The sequence below is a fragment of the Xyrauchen texanus genome, chromosome 36, assembly GCF_025860055.1.
Source record: "Xyrauchen texanus isolate HMW12.3.18 chromosome 36, RBS_HiC_50CHRs, whole genome shotgun sequence".
NCBI lineage: Eukaryota > Metazoa > Chordata > Actinopteri > Cypriniformes > Catostomidae > Xyrauchen > Xyrauchen texanus.
This window is the reverse complement of record NC_068311.1, coordinates 33,525,272-33,549,877: the sequence shown is the minus strand read 5'-3', so window position 1 is coordinate 33,549,877 and position 24,606 is coordinate 33,525,272. Positions and strand designations below refer to the sequence as shown.

General features: G+C 40.2%; 1 protein-coding gene and 1 long non-coding RNA gene across 3 annotated transcripts in view; one reads left to right on the top strand and one right to left on the bottom strand.

Annotated features, from left to right (window-relative positions):
- The window catches only part of LOC127629668 (LIM domain kinase 1-like), a 110,072-nt gene extending 101,053 nt beyond the window's left edge, over positions 1 to 9,019 (top strand). For both annotated transcript variants that reach the window (XM_052106871.1, XM_052106872.1), the window contains 4 exons: positions 2,115 to 2,283; positions 2,550 to 2,605; positions 2,926 to 3,083; positions 3,500 to 9,019. In XM_052106871.1, coding sequence (XP_051962831.1) covers positions 2,115 to 2,283; positions 2,550 to 2,605; positions 2,926 to 3,083; positions 3,500 to 3,662 — 546 coding nt within the window. In that variant the 3' untranslated portion in view covers positions 3,663 to 9,019. The remainder of the gene's footprint in view (positions 1 to 2,114; positions 2,284 to 2,549; positions 2,606 to 2,925; positions 3,084 to 3,499) is intronic.
- Positions 9,020 to 14,453: 5,434 nt separating this feature from the next.
- Positions 14,454 to 15,345, bottom strand: LOC127629677 (uncharacterized). The gene is made up of 3 exons (XR_007968794.1): positions 15,118 to 15,345; positions 14,743 to 14,820; positions 14,454 to 14,592 (listed from the first exon to the last, which is right to left on the bottom strand). It is a non-coding gene; the product is annotated as an uncharacterized LOC127629677 (long non-coding RNA).
- Positions 15,346 to 24,606: the final 9,261 nt, after the last annotated feature.

Genomic DNA, 24,606 nt, shown 5'->3' with positions numbered 1-24,606 from the left:
GTACGAAAAATGCCATATTACGAAGTTTCACTAGTATCAGAATAGTAGTATTCAAGGCAGATTAAAGTGCAACAAGAATCTTTTAGTTAAGTGCTCATGGAAAAGATGTGTTTTAGCCATTTTTTGAAGTCAGCTTCACGGATGGAGTTGGGAACTTCATTCCACTAACGTGGTACAATGAAGCCAAAAGTCCGGGTAAGTGTTTTGGTGCCTCTTTTTGTTGATACAACAAGGCGACGTTCCTTAACTGACCGCAGGCTTTTGGTGGGCGTGTAGCTCAGAAGAAATTATTTTAGGTATGCTGGAGCAGACCAAATGACCCTTGAATTTGATCCATGCAGCAACTGGCAGCCAGTGAAGAGAGACAAGGAATGGTGTAACATGCGCTCTCTTTGGTTCGTTGCAGACCAGACGTGCTGCTGCATTCTGGATCATTTTCAGGGGTCTAATGCAGGAATCCCATGCAGGGATTCCTGCAATGAGAGCGTTACAGTAATCCAGTGTAGTTATGACAAGTGACTGAACAAGAAGTTGTGTGGCACGATCAGAGAGGAAGGGTCTTATTTTCATGATGTTGTAGAGTGTAAATCTACTTAATCATGCTGTGTTTGAGGTTTGGTCTGTGAAATTGAGATGGTTATCAATGGTTACCCCCAGATTTCTTACCATTTTGGAAGGCGTTACTGTAGTTGAACCCAACTGAACAGTGATCTTGTGTTCAACAGCAGGGTTGGCTGGAAAGACGCGGAACTCAGTCTTCGCTGGATTGAGTTGCAGGTGGTGTTCCTTCATCCAGGCAGAGATGTCTGCCTGGCAGGCAGCGATTCGAGTGGTCACTGCAGTGTTGTTGGGCTGGAAAGACAAGTAGAGTTGTGTGTCATCGGCATAGCAGTGGTGAGAGAAACCATGTGCTTAAATGATGGGTCCCAGTGATGTTGTGTATATAGAAAAGAGAAGTGGCCCAAGCACTTAACCCTGAGGTACCCCAGTAAGTAGCTGATGTGAACTGGATACCTCACCTCTCCGGGCTACCTTAAATAACCTACATGAGAGATAGGAATTAAACCAGTAAGCACAGTTCCTAGAGAGGGTGGAGAGTAGGATCTGATGGTTGACTGTGTCAAAGGCAGCAGAAAGGTCCAGCAGAATCAGAACGGATGATCTAGATTCAGCTTTCGCCTGTCTCAGCGACTCAGTGGAGTGTCCACTTTTGAAGCCTGACTGATTGTCATCCAGCACCTTGTTCTGTGAGAGATCTGATTGAAAAGGTCCCTTTCAAGGGTTTTTTCCATCAATGGGATGAGAGAGACTGGTCTGTAGTCTTTTACTTGTTTTTTCAGCAGTGGTGTTACTTGATTTTTAGTTTAGCTTTTTATGTTTTGTTTTGTGTTTTGTTTTACTTTGTTTAGTTTTATGTTTTGCATTGCTTCTTTTTATGTTTTGGTATATTTTGTTCTGCTGTGTTTTTTTGTGTGTATTTTTATATCAGGGAAACCTTCTGTTTTAAAACGAGGAAGAAGTGTAACTTAAACAGAATATATGTATCAAAGAATTGAATCAGTAATGTTCATGTCATTATCCATGTTTCCATCCAAGTTTTGAATTTAATTTATGCGAAAAATCAGAATATCGCAAAAACAATGTGCGGATAATGCTGCGTTTCCACTTTAATAACTCATTTGACTGGAAATGACAAAGCGTCACACATTTCTGGGAGCACCATGTGCACGTGCGTTCCTCCATCATGACTCTGGTGTGGATCTATAAGATACTCTTTAAAAGCATCCATAAACCAATTCAGTTGTGATGATTGAATGTTTCAGTCACATTATTTTTTGGAATGCGCATCTTGTATTCCTGTTAAATTCAATAGGAGTTTATTCAGTAAATGTTTTTACGTACATTTTTTCTTATTGAATAAAAAAAACACCTCAAGCAAACGTATACGTTTTCCAGACGCATTTTGGAGATTTTATTTGCATCTTGGTGTTTCCATCCAGCAGATTTTATGCAATATTCTAAAATGTGCATAAAAATGCATTGATGGAAACCGCTATTGTAAATGAACTGTGAATAGGTGGTCAGTTGACTATCTAGTGCCCTACTCTTCACAGAATAACAGTGTTGTGGTGGCGGATTTCGGTCTGTCTCGTCTCATGGTGGAGGACAAGCACCAAGACAAACTGTCATCTGGACAGATCCCGAGCGTGAAGAAACCTGACCGGAGGAAGAGGTACACTGTGGTGGGAAACCCATACTGGATGGCTCCTGAGATGATACACGGTGAGATCACAGCTTTTATCATGCCTCATGACATAAACGCATGTGTTTTATTACTCCTGTGTTATGAACAAAACCTATTGTGCTATTTTAAAGGACTATTCTGCATTACTGTAACAGGTGACAGGTGCATTTCACAGATAGAGCTGATCTTGCTTTGAACCCAGAACATTCCAATAAGTGTATTACATTTATAAAAGGAGTAACAAGATTGAGTTTGATTGTAGACGTCTGATGTTTTCTTGTTTATTTGATTGTCTGTTCTTCAGGAAAGAGTTATGATGAGCGAGTCGACATCTTTTCCTTCGGCATCATGCTGTGTGAGGTGAGTGTTTCAGGATCTGTTGGACCGCCGCACCTTAAAACTCCAAAATAGCTGCTCAATCCACATTCTGTTTAATGGGAGACACTGGTAACCATTTGGAATGCTCTGCCTGGCACAGCAATGGGAGATAAAAATAGGGCAGTAGCTGCCAGCAGTCCGTCATTACTAGATTAAGCCCAGAGGAAGTAGTTTGAGAGGAAGTATTTTGGCGGTATGTGGTTTGACAGTGTTGTTTGGGGCGACGTAAAGCCCAGCGTTTGAAACCTGATACGGCCTTTATTTTAAGACTGCATTGAGTTAAAGTCTCTCTTTTATCTCAGATTATAGGGCGAGTCAACGCTGACCCGGACTATTTGCCCCGGGCGATGGATTTCGGGCTTAATGTGAAGGGGTTTTTGGATGATTTCTGCCCATCTGAATGTCCTGCGTCTTTCTTCCCTATGGCGGTGCTGTGCTGTGACCTGGACGCAGAGAAACGGTGAGAACAGTTTCATAACATAACATTCATCATATCATATTTGAACTTTCAGGGTTCAATACAAGTTACGCTCAATTGACAGCATTTGTGGCATTATGTTGAAAACCACCTTGGAGCCTCGGAGCTGGTTGGTTTGGTCCATTGCTTACAACTATTTATTAAGGATTTTGTGAAATGCCTATGGAAAATAACTAATGGGAAAAAACTTCCGGTGAAAAAGTGTGCAAGCACTGTTGCGCTTTATTCACGAGACATATTGTGCGGCCTATGCGGTTTATGAAAATATAAAACATTTCCATATTGGATTTTTTAGTACAAATAAACAACTTTTACTCTCTTGGTCCATTATAATTTGTAGGTCCTGACCATGACATAATCTCAGATTGTGTGTGACATGTCATCTGTTTGTGTGGTAGGCCTGCATTTACTAAGCTGGAGGCGTGGTTGGAGAATCTGAAGATGCATCTGGAGATGGGCTTGCATCTGGTGTCAGAGCTGGAGCACATCCACCAAGACTTCTGGCAGAAAAACACGCTCAGCAAGAACAGACTGCACACTCATCCAGAGCAGCCTGAGTAGCCCTAGCTAGGGTCCACGCTGATGGTATTAACCAGAGACTATGATGAGGGAGGGCGAACAAGGGCGGTGAGCGGCCGTGCTGTGATGTAGTCCACTAGAGGACTTTGAAGTCCACTCTGTGCAGCCTGAGGGCGTTAAGACACCATGCTTCTGGAAATCCAAGCGCCAAATTCGACCTGCAAATTGTTTGTGCTGCCCTAGTGTTACGTCACTGTTCTGTGTATTCATCATCTACTGTCATATCATTGGTTCTGGTTGAAAGGCACTTGACGCCAGTGTTTTGTTTGTGCAACAGTTGTTTGGAGCTTCGCTTGAGTCCGTTGAATTCATTTGTTCGCAAAACATCAACGTGAAATCACAATTACACATCACAAACACATTTGTGGCATAACATGTCAATCATGCATTTGTAACGCATGCTTCAAAATAGCTTTTGTTGTCGCAATTGTTTGATGCTCATCAAAAGGTATTGTTGGTTCATTCACGTCTTGATGGAATTATCATAATTACGAGTTTCTGGATTTCTTTGTTAAAAGTTTGGAAACTGAATTTTATGAAAGCTTAGACTATTCCCACTTGACTGTTGAACTGTCAAAACTGCTTTAGCTGCGACAGTTAAAAGTAGGCAAGATAGTTTCGTCTCGCAATTACTATAATTCTGACAACACATGAACATACCATGTATACAGAGTATACGGACAGTTGTATTTGGTCCTATGTGCTGCGATTGTTTGACATTCGTCATTTGGCACTGTTGGTTTGTTCACATATTGTCGGAATTGGTCGTAATTATCGTTATTATTAGTTTCTGAGTAGTAAAAACGTTTAGATCTTGAAAACTGTGAATTTAATGAAAGTTTCGACTTATCCCACTTGACCATTGACGTCATATAAAACTTTAAAAAACTGTGTTAGCTACAACAATTACCGAAATTACAAGATTAAACTACCTCAAATAGGTAGTTTAATCTTGCAATTTCTGTAATTGCAACGACACATGAATGCACCATTTATACAGACCATACAAACCGCTGTGTTTGGTCCTATGCATTACACAGTGCTATTGTTTGACGTTCGTCATTTGGTATTGTTGGTTCTTTCACGTCGATTAGTATCAACGTTTTGTTCTTTGTCAGTAAGTCGTAATTTTATAAAAGCTTCGACTTTACCAAAACAAGGTCACTTGACCATTGACGTCATATAGAAAAACAAAACTGCGTTAGCTACAACATTTAAAGGTAGTCGAGGTAGTTTAATCTTGTAATTACGGTAATTCCAACGACATATGAATGCACCATGTATACGGAGTATACAAAACGGCGTGTTTGGTACTACACACTACATAGCATCGATAAAGTCTTGTCTTCACGTCCTTACGTTAGGTACGCACTTATCACATGTAAACCAACAGTGTTGGTTGCACTATTATTCCTCGCCTGTTCTCGAAAGGCGAATCCGGGCATATCCCGTGGTGTAAATAGCGAATTATAGAACATGCTGTAAATGTTTGACATATTGTATATGTGCAGACATTATTTTGTATACCGATTCCACATTTGCGTTTTTTTTATTTGGATACGCGCTAAAACGCAAGACATCAATGGCTCAGTAAAAATACTTTTCCAGCGGCTTCCCGTTCCTGTGAAGAAAACGCAAAAAACACGAGATATATGAACTATGGGTTTCTCTGTCTTGTTTAGCTGCTCGCTTACACTGATTAGGTTACTTGATTTATTGTCCTTCTGTGAATGTCCCGTGACTATTGCTTGAAAATGATTTTACTCTTTAATGCAGAATTGACTTGTTCAGATAAAACTTGATCAAGATCTTGTACTTTATTGAAAATGTACCAAAATCAGTTGCTTGTTACTTTTGGACGGGCTGACGCTGATATCTGATTTGGACTCAGTTTCTTCCCAGGCTTGTGATTTTCGTGATTGGCACTTTCCACAAGAGGGGTGTAAAAGAGGGTCTGAAGGTCTTATAAAATGGAATCAGTTAAAGGATGTCCTTGGTGTTTGTCCATTATTAGTTTGGTTTGGGTTCCCGCTCAGTACCTTTACAATGCCTACCAAAACAATTATTGTAGTTTTACCACAGGAACTATATTTGAAGTAAAAGCATAACTTCCCAAAACTTAGGGCATGTGTAAATAGTTTAAAGCCCTGATAAGTGTGAATTTGTTATCTTTTAGCAACAATATTTTACAATTAAAACTATGCCAGAATGGGTATCAGGGCTTTGCTTAAATTAAGCAGTAGGCTTTGCTAAATGTTTATTTCCCTTTAATTAAAGAAATATATTTGTTTGTCGCATAATTGTCGCTTTAGTAACAGGGTTCAATGCTAGCGAAAAATGTCATGAAACGCCATTTTATACCCTATTTGTAGAAAATGCCGATTGCGAGCCTGATTTTACATTCACACGTTATACGGTTTGACTCTGGCTCGATCGTCACTTGGAAACGGGTGAACTGCGGCAGCATGGAGCTGAATGTGTGTTGATGTTTCGCGCATCTCCCCGTGGGAGTCCTCGTGTCAACACAAACGCTGCTGCCTGTAAATATCGTCCTGAAAACGCTTCACTTCCTGCTTCCTCCAGAGGTCATGCTGCATGTGTACCTCGCTGGCTGTTGCGTCCCCTTCTAGCGATCCAGCTCTTCGCATCATGATGAACAAATTTTGTTATTATAAAATCAAACTCGGAGCAGGAACATTTGTACAGACGGATATCAAGAGCCACTAAAAGATATTTAAAAAAAAGACAAAAAGTAAAAACACAGCCTCTGTTTATCTTTTTGAATAGAACCTCTATTATCTCTTTTATATGAAACCTTAAAATGATTTTATTTGCACTATGTAAGAAAATGGTTTTCATTGTTTCTTTGGTTACTCAGAGATTGAGATGTTTAGTTATTAAATGAATGCAAGTCACTGATGGGGCCTTTTGTGAAGTTTGGCTCTTTTGGGCCCGCCTCCTGAGCAGCACACTGATCATGACGAGTAAGAACCAGCAAACCGAGTCCATTGAAGTCTGTTTCGTCACTGAGTCGATGTGACTAAATGAGGCTTTTTTCATTCATCAGACGTGTATTTCTTTTAGTTTAGAAAGATAGTTCAATCGCAGACAAGTCCTTTACATCCATTGTTTTTATTTAATATCAATATTGAGATCAATAATAGCAGTATTGTAATGAACAAAATAAGCCATATTACTATTAATGCCATAAATTCTTAAAACAAGTTTTAATTATATTTTTTCTTTTTCATAACAAATATTTAGCAATATTTTTGGTTATAACACGCATAAATGTACCAATTGGGAACAGCAACAACTGTTTATTTAGGGAAAACAAATGTATTTTTCTTCCATCTTTGGCGAAGAGTTTTTTCATGTTAAAAGCATAAACTCCACCAAATGCTTTGAAAACAAGACTATATATATAATATATTGCCATTCTCCATCTCAAGGTTTTCTATGTTTGTGATGGTAAATAAGAATTTTGTATTCGTTTTTTTGCAGGTTGTCTTCCTCTTTAAGGCCCAAACATACTCTATGCAAGTACATGAACGCAGATGCAGTTTGCTACGCAAGCTCGATTACACGCGTCGTTGCGTTTCGAAATGTGTCAGCGCTCAACTCATAACCCAACGCAAGTTGCATTCTCAGCGTTGCCACAAGGGGCGCTAGAGAGGATTTTCTTCTCTCGATCAACAACTATCATGGTGGACTCGGGCAGCAATTTGAGTTGAACTTTTTTGTAAAAAATATACGTTTTGTCTTGTTTTTTCATCTAGACTCATCTACCACATACGGGCTGAATCTGAAAACGTAGGCAGCTGACTTGCTGCCTAATCCGTTAATGGCTTAACTAACAGCTGTTGAATGAGTGGAACTCTTAAGGAAACTGGTCATCCAGGCAAGGCAGCATTTTCCTGCTTTCAGACATGGAGCTATAAAATACCAGTTTTGGACGCAGCACCAGTTTCATGGTCATGCCTAAAAAACGTATTGCCGTCTTGCGGTCTGAGGTTGGTAAGCACCAGAGCAATGCAAGAGCGCAGGTAATGTTTGTACAATGGGACCGCGCATTGGTCAAGCACTCGCATCTGTGTTTGCGTACTTGCGTGAAGGATGTTTCGGCCTTTATATTGTGCATGATTCAAGCATGTCATTTACACATTTTGGCAGACACTTTTATCCAAAGCGACTTACAGTGCACTTATTACAGGGACAATCCCCCCGGAGCAACCTGGAGTTAAGAGCCTTTCTTAATGACACAATGGTGGTGGCTGTGGGGATCCAACCAGCAACCTTCTGATTACCAGTCATGTGCTTTAGCCCACTACACCACCACTAATCCCTAAATGTGAATAGTTAATAGAAATAACAATTGAAGTTGTTTTAGTCAATTTTGCCAATAGTTAACATGCCGGTTAACGTATAAGAGGTTACGGCAATAACGATAGCAAATATATAATAGCACATGAATAACGATCTCATATGACATGCCCAATTTCCATCATTCACTCAATTCACAGTGGATAAAACAAAGTATATTTTCATTGAATATCCTGTTTCGCTCTGAAATCCATTACATGACAGGTTAAACGTTGCGAATGCTGTTTCATGATGACTTCACTGAAGTGACAACGGTGTGTTATGTATTAGTGATCTTTGAGAGTTGCTGCTCAGGAGGTGGGCACTACAGCCAAACTGCTGCCTACAGAGAGGTCTCTATGACAGATGTTATAACTGCTTAATCGTGTTCACTGTCGTGTGTGGTTGGACCACTGCTAACATTTACAGAAAATAAGAGCACTGAAATGATGTAGTCTAGCTTTTAACTTTGTAGAAGTCCAACTCAGGGTACCATTACTGAAAAAGCATCACGTCATGACTGGACAGCACAGTACACGCATGTACACCTCACGAACGACTCGTGAACGTCAATGTGAACGCAAATGATTGGGCAGTGACCCTGAACTTTATCTTGTCCAATGGAATGCCGAAGCAGTTCCTCTCTCGAAATGATCCTTTTTACCTCTGGACATTGCTGTGCCTTTGTTTTACGCTAGCCTTGCCAACGACTTGTAGCTTGTTTTGAGCCTGATGAGTTGATCTGAAATCATTGCTTACATGTTTCAATGAGATACACTCTTGTTCCTATACTTATTTATATTTTCAGTGTCTACATTGTCCAGTTTGGTGTTTTCGGTTCATGGTTCTGTTTTGTTTTTCCTGTAATGAATGTTTTTCTGAAGCTGTGAAATGACTCTGCACTTTAAACATTCTGGCCATGAACGTTGTAAAATGAAAGGAGTGTCTGTATTTCAGCCCAGAATAAACTCCTGATGTTACGCTGCTGTTGTCTCTTTGACTCGCTACTCTTGATTTGTACAATGCCAGGTGTGCCACGTGCGATTCCTGTCATGCCAGCTATAACTGCTCAGAATTAACCAGTTTAAATGTTCCTACAACCCTTACAGAACTTCTGACACTATTTAATGTATTACAACTTCAAATCCTTATTTTTGTGATTTAAGTATTTTCTAGCAATAACCATTAAATAAACAAAACAATTAAATGAATATATTTAATACAATTTAAAATTGTATATATATATATATATATATATACACACACACACACACACACCGATGAGCCAAAACATAATGACCACCTGCCTAATATGCTGTTGGTTCACCACATGCCGACCCATCGATGAATGGACTCCACAAGACCTCTAAAGGTGTCCTGTGGTATCTGGCACTAAGATGTTGGCAGCAGATCCTTCAAGTCCTGTAAGTTGCGAGGTTGGGCCTCCATGGATCATACTTGTTGGTCCAGTACATCCCATAGATGCTCAATCAGATTGAGATCTGGGCAATTTGGAGGCAAAGTCAACACCTTAAACTCTTCGTCATGTTCCTCAAACCATTCCTGAGCAATTTTTGCAGTGTGGCAGGATGCATTACCCTGCTGAAAGGGGCCACTGCCATCAGGGAATACCACTGCCGTGAAGGGGTGTACCTGGTCTGCAACGATGTTTAGGTAGGTGATATGTGTCAAATTGATGTCCACATGAATGGCCAGACTGTGGGTTTCCCAGCAGAACATTGCCCAGAGCATCACCGTCCCTCTACCGGCTTGTCTTCACAAGGTGCATCCTGATGCCATCATTTACCACGGCCGTCCATGTGACGAAAAAGAAAACGGGACTCATTGGACCAGGCGACCTTCTTCCACTGCTCCAAGGTCGAGTTCCAACACTCTTGTGCCCATTGTAGGTGCTTTCGACAGTGGACAGGGGTCATCATGGGCATTCGGACCGGTTTGCGGCTAAGCAGCCCCATACGCAGCAGGGTTTGATGCACAATGATGTGACACATTCTTCCTGTAGCTATTATTAACATTTTCTGTGACTTGTGCCTCAATAGATCTTCTGTTCAATTAAAGTGTTTCTTTGATCATTTTCTTAAAATAACTTTGGTAACAGATCTACATGTTTTCTTTTGGGTTATCACTCGACCTCAACTGCAAGAAGGTCAAATGCATCCAAATATTTGTATTAATTTACTAATTCATCATTTATCTATTTTAATCCATACTTCTTGTGTTACTGGGACAGTTCATATGTGATGAGGAGAGCCAATCATAACAGAGGTCTTTTACATGCCAAGTAGCTCAAATGGCCAGTGTTACTGTAAAGGTCAGAGAAATGGTGGGGATGATAAAAAGCCTTTAAATACGTTTGTATTATATTTGTTTGTTTATTTTGTTATCCACCTGAAGTATCCTGAGTTTTTTTTTTTTTTTGTTGTTGTTTTTTTGGAAATATATAATAAAAGTTTTGTTCTTTTATATTTTTTTAATTGACCTTATTTTTTCTATAATCAGATCATTTTATTGTCACTCAACCATATACACAAGTGCAACAGTAAGTGCTTGTGTGCAGTCATGACAGTGACGAGACATATACCAATTACAATAAACATCAGATTTACATTTCTAATATACACAATTACACACAACACAATATACAAACAATAATAAAATAATATATAATTGAAAAATGATACATTATTCATTTAACATATTATTTAACATTATAAATCATTTTCTTCCCTGTAAGAATGTATCCTGACAATTTGACAGAAGCATGTTTCGCGCATCCATGTGCGCTTGTTTTGATGATGAGTGTGACGTCAGCGGGGCAGGCTGTGCAGTGACGTCACGACGGCGTGGAGCTGCATTTAAAGCTCTCAGTGATGCGCTGAGGCAGACAGTCAGTTCGCTCTGCGTTCAGTGTGTGTAACTTCTGCTATAAACACCACATACACGAAACATTTGTATATATATATATATATACAGAATAGAGTTCGCGGAGGAGCTGCTGTTATTCACGGTGTGGATTAACTGGGAAGACTAGAGAGGTACATTTTCTTAGCGATGGAAAACTCGAGTGTCAACAGCCGCTTCAGGACTGCGCTATTCAACCGCGGTAAGTAACGATCTGCGCAATAACATGCGCAACATCAACCCGAAAAACGCGTTTCTGTCGCTACACAGTACGTGAATGTTTTTGTATCGCATTCCTGCGCGGCGCTCCTCGTGTGCTCTCATCTGAGACTGTAGTAGGAGTATGCATACTTAAAAAACACCATACTCTCAAAACAGTCAGCTGCCTACCTAGACAGGCAGCATTTTTGGTCATTATAATGCGCTGCCTACCAAGACAACAGTTGTGGCATCATTAAATCTCAGAACATCTCAGCATTTTTGGAATGTGGCTATAATGACCAAAACTGTATAATGGTACTATAATGTACCATACTATTCTTTAAAGTGCATTGAAGTATCTTGTAAATTCCCTTGTAGATGAATGTTAATTGTATTATGTTATGTATGAAAGCATGTAATAGTATTACATTCTGATTCATCACTCCTGCTACTGAAGCTTTTGTGGTTTTGTGTAAGGGAGCCTACTAAGTTTTCAGATCCAGCCATTAATTACCTGACTAATTAAGCAGATGATTTTATTTATACGCGTCAACGAAGTGTTATCTTGTGCATTTACATTAAGTAGTTTATTTCAGTCTATTCAGCAGTTAATCTGTCATGGTTGCTAACCAAACTGAACAAACGCATGGTTAAAGTGGCACAACTGAGTGCCCGAGCAGAACTACAGTAGTGTTGGGCATTGGTTTAACCCTGGTAAAATAGCTCTTGATTTATTTAACGCTTGAGTGTTTGTGTAGCTCAGGGGTCGGCAAGCTTTTTGACATGTAGTGGCATGAAGCACCCCCAAACAATCAGCATGTATGTGAAAACCAATGATTATGATTTAATTATGATCCTGCATGTGAATCAGATCATCTTATGAAAGTGCTTTAATGAAAGAAAACTTGTCCTTTTGTACAAAAAGTATTAACACAATTAATGCCACAAATTTGCTTATTTGATTACTAATCACGAAATTGTGTGGAATCTTAAATATTTCTTATAAGTCAAAATCCCACAGTGAGGTAATCACTGGTATGCGTGCCATAGGTTGCCGACCCCGGTGTAGCTTATGTCCCCATGAACCACTTCACTGACACTTACGTTGTCTTGACAACATACTAATTAATTCAATGTCTGAGAAACCAATCAGAACACCCTAGCAACTGCCTAGAAACCATCCAGAACACCCAGCAACTAATGTGCAAAGCCCTAACAACCATAGAGCAACACACTAGCAACCAGTTTGAACACCCTATCAACTAGCCAAACCCCCTGGCAACCATCTAACAAGCAGCCAGAACACCCAAGGAACCAAAATGAGTGCGCTAACATAGCCCTATCAACAAGCTAGAACATCCAAGCAACCACTCAGAGCATTCAATATACCACCTAGAAACCAGCATGAAGACCCTAGCAACCACCTGGCAATCAGCCAGTACACCATGGATACCACCAAGCAACCCGCCAGAACACTCTAGTAAATGCCTGGAAACATGCCAGAAACCAGCCAGAACACCTACCCAGATAGCAATAAGTCGGCGGTCCGCTGGCGGCAGTAGAAGCGGCAGAATGGCGATATCGCAAACACGTTTGACGGCGGTCCGCCGGCGGCAGCCGCTTTTTAAAAGCGGCAGCCGCCTTCCTACCGCCTTCGATACGCGGACGGCCCGCTGGCCAGCCGCCGCTCCGCCGCCGTTATATCGAAGGCGGACCGTCGGAGGCAAACGCTTTTTCGAGCGATCTGCGCGCTTATTGTGTGTGTGTATATATGTATATATATATATATATATATATATATATATATGTATATGTATATATATATATATATATATATATATATATATGTGTATTTATAGCATGCAGTTTATCAAGAATAATGATTGATCAAACCAGACAAATTTCCATTTGGCGTTTTAATTCCACATTTCAAAGTACAGTAACTGTCATTGAAACAAGATGTCAGATCACTGAAATATAAATAACAGAAAAATACAAACATTATATATACACACACAAAAGAACATGCAGGTTTCCAATTTCTTTTTTTTTTAAAACACTATTGTAACACTTACAATAATTGGTAATAATATAAAGAGGTCAGCTCTGGGATGAAAAGAATTACAGTAAACACAAGCAATGAGGATATTTGGTACCAAATAAAGTGCAGGATACCAAATAAATTGAGGTATAACATCATATTTACAAGTCATTTCTAACAATAGGTTAAGTGGTAATAATTTAGAGTAAAGCTCTGGAGTAGAATATACCATTATAACTGCAATGCTGACCTGTGGCAGAAGGATTTACAAGCTATATTTAACAATAGAATAACAGTTAAGCACTGTGACGGAATGAAAGTAGAATTTTTGGTACTAGTTAATGTGCAATATCAAGTATCAGAGGTATGAAATAGGATTTACAAACTATAATAGAATTGTTAAGCACTGACGGAATTAAATAAGCCAATACTAAAGTCACGGTAAGTAGAATATTTGATACCAGATAATGTGCAAATATCAAGTATTAGATGTATAATCTAGGATTTACAAGCTATATTTAAAAATAGAATAGTTAAGCACTGTAACAATGAAATAAGCAGCAAATTGTATATGAAATAATTGAGATCTTTGGTATCAAGGAATGTGCAGGATAACAGGTATAATATACATTTTGACATTCAACTTACACATGACAACAAGTGGGAATAAATATAATTAACAGCAGAAAATCTGGCTGTAGAGAACACAGCCAATCAGAATGTCTGGAGAGGTTGGGGACTGTGTGGCGTAGTGGGCTAAGAATCACCAGTTTTCCCCGACATCCAGAATGAGTCAGTGCAAATTAGCATATCTTCAGTGATTCCTTGTGCGCCTGTATAAAAGGACAAACCATCCCATATTCATCCAAGGAGCTGCCCTCAAAGCAGGGTCACGAGAAAAAAAAAAAAAAAAAAAAAGAGCAATTTCCACAGTGAACAGTGTGGATTGGGTGAGTGTAGTCTGACACTTTTAGCAGGCTTTTTTATGGGTCTTGATGTTACTGACTGCAGGATAAAGAAACGGTTCCAGCTGTCAGTGATGCTCTGAAGCTTCTCATAAATTTAAAATGTGACAGGCTGTGGATTCAGACTGTAGAATATGCAGTGTACGATCTTAATTGTACTTTTTAGATTACCCTATGGCGTTATAAACAAAATCGGCACACTTACAAATCGTTGCTGGAGCTCTTTATCCTGCCTCAAACTGTTGTCAAGCAACGTCAAATCTTCCTGGGTGTCTAGGGGGGAGTAACAGATCCCCTGGCAGGGATAACTCTCCAACAGACACATTGGCACTGAAACGTTGCAGCATAGCATTTTGTTGTCCATGCTACGCACAACATCGCCAAACTCCAAGACGTCGCAGCATTAGGGTTTGATCTGCACCTACAGGGTTTCCCAGAATAAAAGAATAAAGTAGTCAGTCCTGGACCTTCAACTACTAAACTATGACATTTATATCTAGGTCTACTACATGTACAGGTGGCCCCAGTGGGAATTAAACCAACAACCACAGGTGTTGTTTGCAAGTTGTACCCGATTGCCCAGTGCGAGCAAATGTCTTCAACATTGTCCCAACTTGCTTCACCTGCTCTTGAAGCGAGCCGCTGTCATCTGGGAAGTAACAATATATTGATTAGCAATACACTAAATATAATAGTAATATAATATAACCACAATTATCATACCAGTAACTTTCCCTGTAATTTCTATCCACAGTATGTTATGCATGGCACACAAGTTCATAATGAAGAACACTTATGATAACATCAATTTCATTTTTTTTCTTTGAAGCAGAATATTTGTTTGTAAAAGGGGAGGAAAAAGAAAATAATGAAATATTGGTATACAGATTTTGGTTGATATATCATACTGTACAGTGAAATGTGCTATTGTTATATCCCTACTCACCTGAAGGACGGATAGATCAGGCAAATCTCCAGTCAGGCCTTTGTAGAGTGTGTGCTCCTGCATATCCACAGGTATTTTAATTCAAACATGCAACATATTGTAATAAATCTACAATATTCAGCCTTTACCTTACACCCTCGGTTGTTGCTCTACACTTTTATTATATTAAATACTTATTTATATAGCTTGCTCACTGTATAATCATGATAGCCTAATACTTATAACACAAGATTGCATCTTAAACGAATGACTGAGTTGAAAACTTGAATAAGAACTAATTTTACACAGAGGGGACCAGTTAGGGAAACTTACCTGCCTACAATAACTGTTTTCATTTGATTTGAGTTACATTAAACATGAATAACCTTAGCCGAGTCCCCAGGAACATCGGGCTATTAAAGTAACAAGCCTATAACTGCGGTCTTATTAATTCTAGCTTCACCATACACTCAACTGTGAGGTTTATCTGATTTTACTTACATTGCTCTGTACATAATATACTGTTTTTTGTTCTTTATATACAGATTGTATTAGATTTGCACTACGTGTGTGTATGTGGGTATGTATGAAGGTGAGTGTATGTACGTATATGTATAATTATTTATTTTGTGTTCTTTTTTGTTTTTAATTACCTATGTCTTGCTGCTGTTTTTTGGTATTGTTTGTATTGTTGTTGACTGGAAGCTCCTGTCACCCAGACAAATTCCTTGTATGTGTAAGCATACTTGGCAATAAAGCTGATTCTGATTCTGATTTTCTCATGGACCTGTAACACAATGCCCTGACAGTGACTTCACCGGTGTCCTGATCTTTATTAGAAACTGAGAGGAGACCAAGTTAATATAATTGATATCACAATTATCACAAAAATTAACAAACAGTCTGCTTTAAAACTAAGAAAAAACAAGCTTCTATACTAACCTTACATTAAAAATGAACACGTGGCTGAACTAGCTTAGCCGCTATCTGCCGGCACACCACATTAGATTAAAATACTTACCCTTGTAGTTGTGCAGATAACTCGATATGTAGAGTTTAAAGCCCTTGTCCCTCTTGCTTGTCGGAGCAGGGGACCAGGCATCAACAATGCGATGAACATCGCTGACGCCAGTATTTTCGGAAGATTCTGGAGACGTCGAGTAAAAAGACATTTTGGGCGCACGCAAGTAAACCGGAAACAGATTTGGCGACAGCGAACTTCACTGTTCAGTCTTTGTCATGTGTTTTAGCAATACATTTTTAACATTTATAATGCGTTTAGATTTTTTTATTGCCTTTACAGGGACTTTAACACTTTCTTAAACATTTGTACAGGTTATAATTGCAAAACCTGTAAAAGGTAAAATAACAAAAAAAATCGAGGTTGGAAAAATGTAGACATAAACGAAATTTCTGCATAACTGTGAAACCAGAGGATAATTTCGCTTTTTCACTGAGTTTATCCTTCACGTCAAAACAGGGATTTTCATGTTTATGATAGATATCACCATGGTTGCAAATTAATAAAAAATAATTAAAGTATACCCGATATTTTGGCCATGTTGCAGATGTCTTTCACTGTTCACTGATAGTCAGGCATTGGTGAAAAGTCTAACTTCATCAATTTATTCTGCTAAATTGTTCATACCCTGTATTAAATATCTATTTTAAAACCTAATCAGAATCAGAAAGATATTTATTGCCAAGTAAGTTTTACAAAAGGAATTATTTTTGGTTTATTGCATGTCTCAATGTGCATCAATCAAATAAATGTAAACAATTTTCACCTGTGTATAAATAATTCAATATATTTTACATATATTACTGTATAATCGCTTCAGAGTTTCAAAGTAATTTAAATGTCATTTCCTAAACCTTACCTTATCATGGAATCAAGAGTCAAGAATCTGTTATAAACCCTAATGGCTTTGGAGCAAAAATAATAATAGCCAACATGGCTGGTCGATTTTGAGAGTCTAAGCTGTCCTTGTAGGCTATTTCAAAGCGGCTTGCCGCCGGCCGATCATGATCGATTGCCGCGAGGCAACCGCCAGAGAAAATGAAGCGGGCGACCCGCCGTCTGACCGCGGCGGCATCTCGCAAGAAATGGGAGTGACGAATTCGGCGGCAAACGCTTCATCCCCGCCAGTGGGACGCACCTATAGCCGACAGCTTGGGGACGGCGGCAAAAAGAAGCCGTGCGGACATTTTTTGCTATCTGGGTAGTAACCATCTAGCAAAGCCCAAATAGACAAAACCAAAGGAACCAAAATGAGCACCCTAGCAAGGCCCTAGGAACCAGTTAAAAACCCTAGCAACTGCCTAGCAATCAGCCAGGACACCATATGAACCAACAGGAGCACCCTAGCAAGGCCCTAAAACCAGCCAGAACACTCTAGGAACCAAAATGAGCTCCACAGCATAGCCCTAGCAACCAGCTAGAACACCAAATCAACCACCTAGCAACCAGCCAGAGCACAGCAGAAACCACCTGGCAACTAGTTAGAACACCCTGGCAACTAGTTAGAACACCCTACCAACTAACTGGAAACCAGCCAGAACACCTTGTAACTATCTAGCAGCCCTAACAACGATTTATCAATGCCCTAGCAACCACTCCGAACACCCAGGCAACCACCTAGCAAACAGCCAAAACACACTGGCAACCACCAAGCAACCAGCCAGAACACCCTAGGAACCAAAATGAGCACCCTAGCATAGCCCTTTTAACAAGCAAGAACACCCTAGTAACCACCTAGCAATCAGCAAGTACACCCTATTAACCACCTAGCAACCAGCCAGAATACCCAAGCAACCACCTAGAAACCTGCCAGAACACCTAGTAACCATCTAGCAAAGCCCAAATAAAAAACAAAAGGAACTAAAACGAGCACCCTAGCAAGGCCCTAGGAACCACTCCGAACACCAAAGCAACCATCTAGCAAACAGCCAAAACACCCTAGGAACCAAAACAAGCACAAAGCCCTTTTAACCAGCCAGAACACACTAGCAACTGTCTAGAAACCCACCAGAAACAAGCCACAACACCTAGTAACCATCTAGCAAAGCCCAAACAACCAAAACCATAGGAACTAAAATGAGCACTCTAGTAAGGCCCTAGCAACCACAAAGAACACCCTAGCAACCACCTGTCCTAGAACCCACCTAGAAACCAGCCAAAACACTCTGGTAACCACTTAACAACCAGCCATAACACCCTAGCAACCACATAGGAACCAGCCAGAACACTCTAGCAACCAGCCAGAACAAATTTCAAAGCACTTTATTTGGGACTCATTTTTAGGAAGCAGTCCTTATCTAAAGAATGGATGTCTCCTGACAAGCTCAAACCAGAAACCTTCCACTTAACAGCATTGACCATTACACCACCACAGCACCAGTCTTCTTTACAGTTGAGAGAAGGCAAAGCAGCAAAGGATCTTAAACCAGTGTTGGCATCACATTCCTACAGACAATGGATATAGGAAGCACACTCACTGTTTACCATCTGTTCTCATGCTGCTGTAAACAGCTCTATTGATGCACCTGATAATGTGTCAGGCTGCTTCTTTATCAAAGAAAATACTGTCTTTTGAGACGTTTATGATTTAGATTCTAAATCTGATCTTTTTAATAGGGTTAGCCAGATGAAGAGATCTAAAACGGACATCTCAGACTACCTATACATTAATCCAGATACATTTGAAAACAGCGTTTTCATTTCAAAACGCTCTCCGTCCACACTAGCATTTTCAAGCGTTTTCCAAAAGTTGCTCGTCCACACTGAAACGTATGAAAACGCTTAAATAATGTTACTGCACATGCGGAAAATCTAAAAGCTGCATGTACGGTCTGAAAAGCAATAGTCCTCGTGTTCCATCGCCGGACACCAATTCCGAGTAAATTTCCCTTCGCCTTTGAAAGAATGCAATGTGAAGGTTGTACAAAGTGACATTTATTTTTTAACAACGCTATCAAAGTGAGTGTCATGTACAACAGCCCCGCTATAACACAGGCAGCCATCTTGATTGTTTTGGTTGGATAGATCACATGACTAAAACTCTGTCATCGTTTCCAAAGCGTCCGTTTTCACAGTCCCCACTACAACACGAAAACAGTGTTTTCAAATGTATCCACATTAGAGTGCGTTTTCAAAAAGCTCAGTTTTCGCGGACAAAAACGCCGTCTCGGTGTGGACAGAAGGCCAAAACGGAGAGAAAAAGAGAACTTATTAGTGTGGACTAGGCCTCAGAGACCTGTGTGCTCTTTGGTGTGAACGGCTTGTGTAGCCGTGACCAGTCTTTAAGAAATGCTTTAGCCATAAGCTACATGAATGCTATATATACTGAAGACAATTTTAAAACACTTCTCTTAATGTCATCAGAATTGAAAAAACAAAAAAGGCTAATACACAAAACCCATGATTCAGTTTGTTAATTCACAAGAAATGACATGCAACTAGCTGGGGCACAAATCCTGATATGCAGCTAGTAAATACACAAAACAAGACATGCAAGAAGTTAATGCACAGAACCCAATATGTAGTTCGTTAAAGCTGAAGTATGTAATTTATGCGCCACCAGCACCACTAAACGGAATTGCAAAATAAACATTGTTTTCTGAATACGCCCCCTTTAGCCATTTATCTTACAAGCAGAAAGTCCCACCCCTAACTCACGCCATTGGTCGAGTTCATGTTATAGTCTTTCTTAAGATGGGTCACTCAAAACGAACAGCAGAATTGTTATAGTGCTACAGAGACAGTTCCAGTTTTCAACAAAAACGAATCAATGATTTGCTTACTTATGGCTGCCTCTGCATATTAAGATGGGATAGGAGAAACTATTATACAGCGAAAAAGCCTGACATGCAACTAGTTAATGCAAGAAAAAACAAATATGCAACTGGTTAGTGCGTAAAAACCAACATGTCACTATTTCATACACAAAACCTGTACAGTATTGGAGACTCTATATGGTTAAATCCCCTAAATGAAGGCATTATCTTCAGGGATTAACAGGAAAACAAGTAAAGTTTGGTCTCTCTCTGAAGTCCAGCTGAATCAACAGTTGTTAGCTGCAGTCTGCCGTTCACATGCCAGATCGGTTAGGAATTTTGCAGTGTGCATTCCTCGGCTTGTGCTCCCCGTTCAACACTCAGAAAACACATCTCTGCTTGGATTAGAATCAGTGAGCTGCAGAAATACACAAATGTGTGAAATGGTCGAGTGAGAGACTGATAGAGCTGCTTTGCTCAGATGCTGGTTTGATTTGGCAGGAGTAGGTGATGCTGGAATGCCATTGGTTAACTATACGTATGCTGATGTAGTGAAGTGGTGCAGCACATCTGAAATATTCATCATATTATTCTGGATTCATACCACAATATAGATTTACATACACAACAGAGCATAGCGCCTTCTCCAGATATGATAAATATTTTGAGATATATAAAGGAATGTTCTGGATTCTATACAAATCAAGCTTTGTGAACAGCATTAAAGGCATTGTCGGTTAACGGTTGTCTAATATTGTACTGCAACCGTGTAACAACAATCAACATTTCTTCTTTAATTTTGAGTTGATCATTTATAACTTGCACATCAGTGTAAGATTAATACTATACCGGACTAGACCAGAAGCGCTGAATGTTTCGCACCGTAGATTCCAAAGAACCAGCTCATAAGAGTCATTTGTTTGTGTATTTTATGCTTTTGACCCAGTAGAGGACAGCGCTCCTTCAAGCAGGGGAACCGTTAACGGAACCGAAAGTCATGAAGATCATCCAATTCCGGCATTTTGTGAAGAATGGAACCAGTTCTGAACAAGAACCTGTTCTCTGTTCCCAATCCTATTCCGATGGGTGGCATTTCATGCAAACATTCATATACAGATATGTATCCTTATGTAAGCTTATGCTGTATGACAGTTAGTGTTTTTATCTTACTATCTTTACATGGTGTGGCAGGTGAGCAAGAGACAGACTTGGTGGGTGTGGCATCAGGCCTCGGAGAGGCGTTTATTTAAAATAACAAAAGAAGGGGAATAAATCGTCCAAAAGGGAAAGTGTCCTAAACAAAGTGGAAACTGGCATCCTCATGGTGCATGGGGCTATGTGAAGGAAGGGTAGTGCAGAGAGGATAAGGTCCAGGTGATAGTGGGCGCAGTCCGGAGGCCGCACATGCTCCACTTGAGGGTTCCGATATGAGTGGGGAGGTGGCTCCTCTTGAGCAGCCTGGCTTCATTTGGCCTTGGTGCTTAAGTAGAATAGCGACCTGGCATCCTGGCCCGATGGCTGCAACACATGCTCCAATCTGGGGTGTGGGTCCGGCGACGCATCTAATTCTCACTGGACCCTCCCTGTTCCGTTCGTGGACCTATGAAGACACCAACGGGTAGAGGCCTGTCTCTCAAGGAGAGGCGCTCTCAATTTTTAAAGGCAGAGGTGATTTGGCTCTTCATTGAGTTTAGGTGTGCCCCATCACGCCCTGCCAAATGGGGAAAAGTCACCAAGGCCCTACACTGTCTCTCCTCTGCCCACTCCAATTGTGGGCCTGGCTGAAGATTGGCCCTCCGAAGATGCAGAGTAATGATGATCCACGGGAGGGGCCTGTTGTTCCATCACATTCCCCTACTCCGAAGCATTGTCCCGGCAGCACATCCTCACATGCTCGTCTATGTCGGGGTACAGGGCCAAAGATGCTCCCTCTTCTGCCATCCACACGCGAGAGGGAAAGCTGTCCGGGCCAGCTTTCCCGCTCGCTCGCACCAGGACAGGGACAGAGAAACACAGGTTAAAGGTGACAGCCTCAACTAACCGCAGGGTAAATTTGCAAATGTAAATGCAAAACTTACCAATAGGCGAGCGAGAGGGTGCATGACGTCATCCATGGTGCCCACCTGCAGTGTCTCCTTCTCACATTAGGTGCCTGCATTCTCCACCAATGTGGCAGTACATTTACATTTATGCATTTGGCATTATTACAGGGACAATCCCCCCGGAGCAACCTGGAGGCACCACCACCACTACTTGCTCAGTTGAGGCCTCGGATTTAAAGGGGTCATGTCATGGGGAATAAAATTTTCCTTCATATTTTGACATTTAAGAGGTCTTTCAACTATAAAAACTCAACTTAATCCGCAGTGCAATTAAAGCATTTATTGAAACTAAGCTGCAAAAATGCCTTATTCTCTACTTCTGCGAAATGATGCTGTAATGTCTTAAATTTAACACGTGGCATGGCAGCTGTGTGTTTAGATTTGTTTAACTGCTGCCGAACAGTTTGTTGGGTATCGAGAGCATATCTCTAGGTGTGACTTTTATTTCGCACACATTCCAAATGCAGTAAAAAAACATTAAGTGTTCCATTTGGGACAATACTACACCTTGCAAATTCATACACTACATGGCTGAGTGCATGGTGTGTATATACTGATGTTCCAAAACATTATGATCACTCACAGGTGAAGCTAATAGCGTTGATCATCTCCTAACAATCTAACAAGGCCACATGTCAACGTCTGGGTAGATTAGATTGGATTAGATGGTAAACTGTGGCTTAACTATTCCTAACACCAAAGGGGACCCATCTTAAACATACACAAAGAGACATCTTTGACCATTTGATACATATCTTGGGCCACTTTTAAAAGATGCTGTTAAGTTACAACTCCGAAGAGGAGAATCTAATCATTTAGTATCTGCCTCTTGCTGTTTTGAGTGCAATACATCGTAGACGTGTTCGTTCACCCATCTGCACTGTTTTTAATTGTTGTTGTATGTAAACCTGCGCTGGGTGGACGTCTTTGGCCGTTTAGATGTGTATTTCAGTGCAGGTGATACTGGATGTGGATGTGTCTTCAGTGTATTTTGTGTGGATTGCATGTGAACAGTTCTAAAACAATTCAAGCTTGGCAAAGGAACCGTTATTGAAGGATGGGGCAGTTAAAAACACTTAAACCTGATCAAAAACGTAAATAAAACATTTTATTGCGGTCCGTATGTGGAAATATATGAAGAAACTCACTTTTCAAATTCACCAAAGTAATCTGAACGTAATGAACAAAAGCTTCCTTTTATCGCTCATTTCAGAGGGATTTCATCAGGGTTTTTAGTCCTGTTCAAAGGGTTGATGTTGAAATATGAATGCATGCACATGTTGATGTGTTAGTTGTAAGTTCTGATCTCTTTCTCTCTTACTTTCTCGGTGTGTTGTGCTGTTGGATCATCCCATTCAACCCTTCTGTTCATCAGATGAGGAGGTAAGCCAGTGTTCACATCACATATGCTTCAAGTCTTGAATTCACGCAAAAGTGAACATTTTATCATTTAAATCACTCTTTCCAAACCCATATGACATTCTTATTTCTGTGGAAGACAAAAGAAGATGCTTGGTATGATGTTTACACTGCTCTTTCCATGTTATGAAATAGTGTTATAAAAGCAGTCCCAACTCATTGGTATTCAGGTATATTTACATTTGGCATGTGAAGACACGTCACGGCAGATTTTACATTGAATAAACCAAACGCCATTGGTTCTCAAGTGTGTCGCAACTGATTGCAATGCAGAAGTCTGAACATATAACTGATAAGCTGCAAATGTTGTGGAAAGTTTTTGGAATGATGATATTGACGACTTTGGTCTTTGGAGAGTTGAATGTAACATGTCAGTCCCAGTCACAGAGAGCTGGGCTGTGTTCAAAATGAAATGCTAGTATATTACTTTACTGCACAGTATAGCACTGTATACTGCCTACTATTTGTTTAAATGAGATGTCAAAGCAGAAACCGGAATGCAGCGGGAATAGTTTTAAACAGTTGCTACATAGCTGTCACCTCACCTCGCTACTGAACGTTACATGTTTAATTCAGCAAATGCCATTCAGTCGTCATCATATGTAAATAAATACAGGTGTTTCGCTTTTTTTAAACCAATTTTAATGTGAAAATTTCAGAACTGTTGGCAGTCCGATCAAATAATCAGTCAAGAAGGCATCAGATCATCCAGGTGTTCCATGCAGAAAATGCACATTCTGTGAACAGTATACATATTGCATGCCACAGAAGTAGTATGGTAGTGTGCAATTTCGAACCATTAGTCAAGCAGTGAATCATGGTACATGAAGGTAATTCTTCTGGGAACGCACCCTCAGGAGTTTCTCATTCCTTCTGTTGGGTTTGGTCATTGTTTTCACTGAACCCAGTTTTTCTTGTTTCAAACAAATTCCTTTTAGAACACTTGTTCATGAACGCCCAGATTTTTATTAGCTGTCTTAAAGGATTAGTTCACCCAAAAATGAAAATCCTGTCATGATTGACTCATCTTTAAGTCATCCTAGATGTGTATGACTTTCCTTCTTCAGCAGAACTGAAGTGCAGATTTTTATAAGCACATTTCAGCTCTGTTTGTCCATACAGTGACAGTGAGTGTGTGCTGTGAGTCTGATGACTGTTTGTCCATACAGTGACAGTGAGTGTGTGCTGTGAGTCTGATGACTGTTTGTGCATA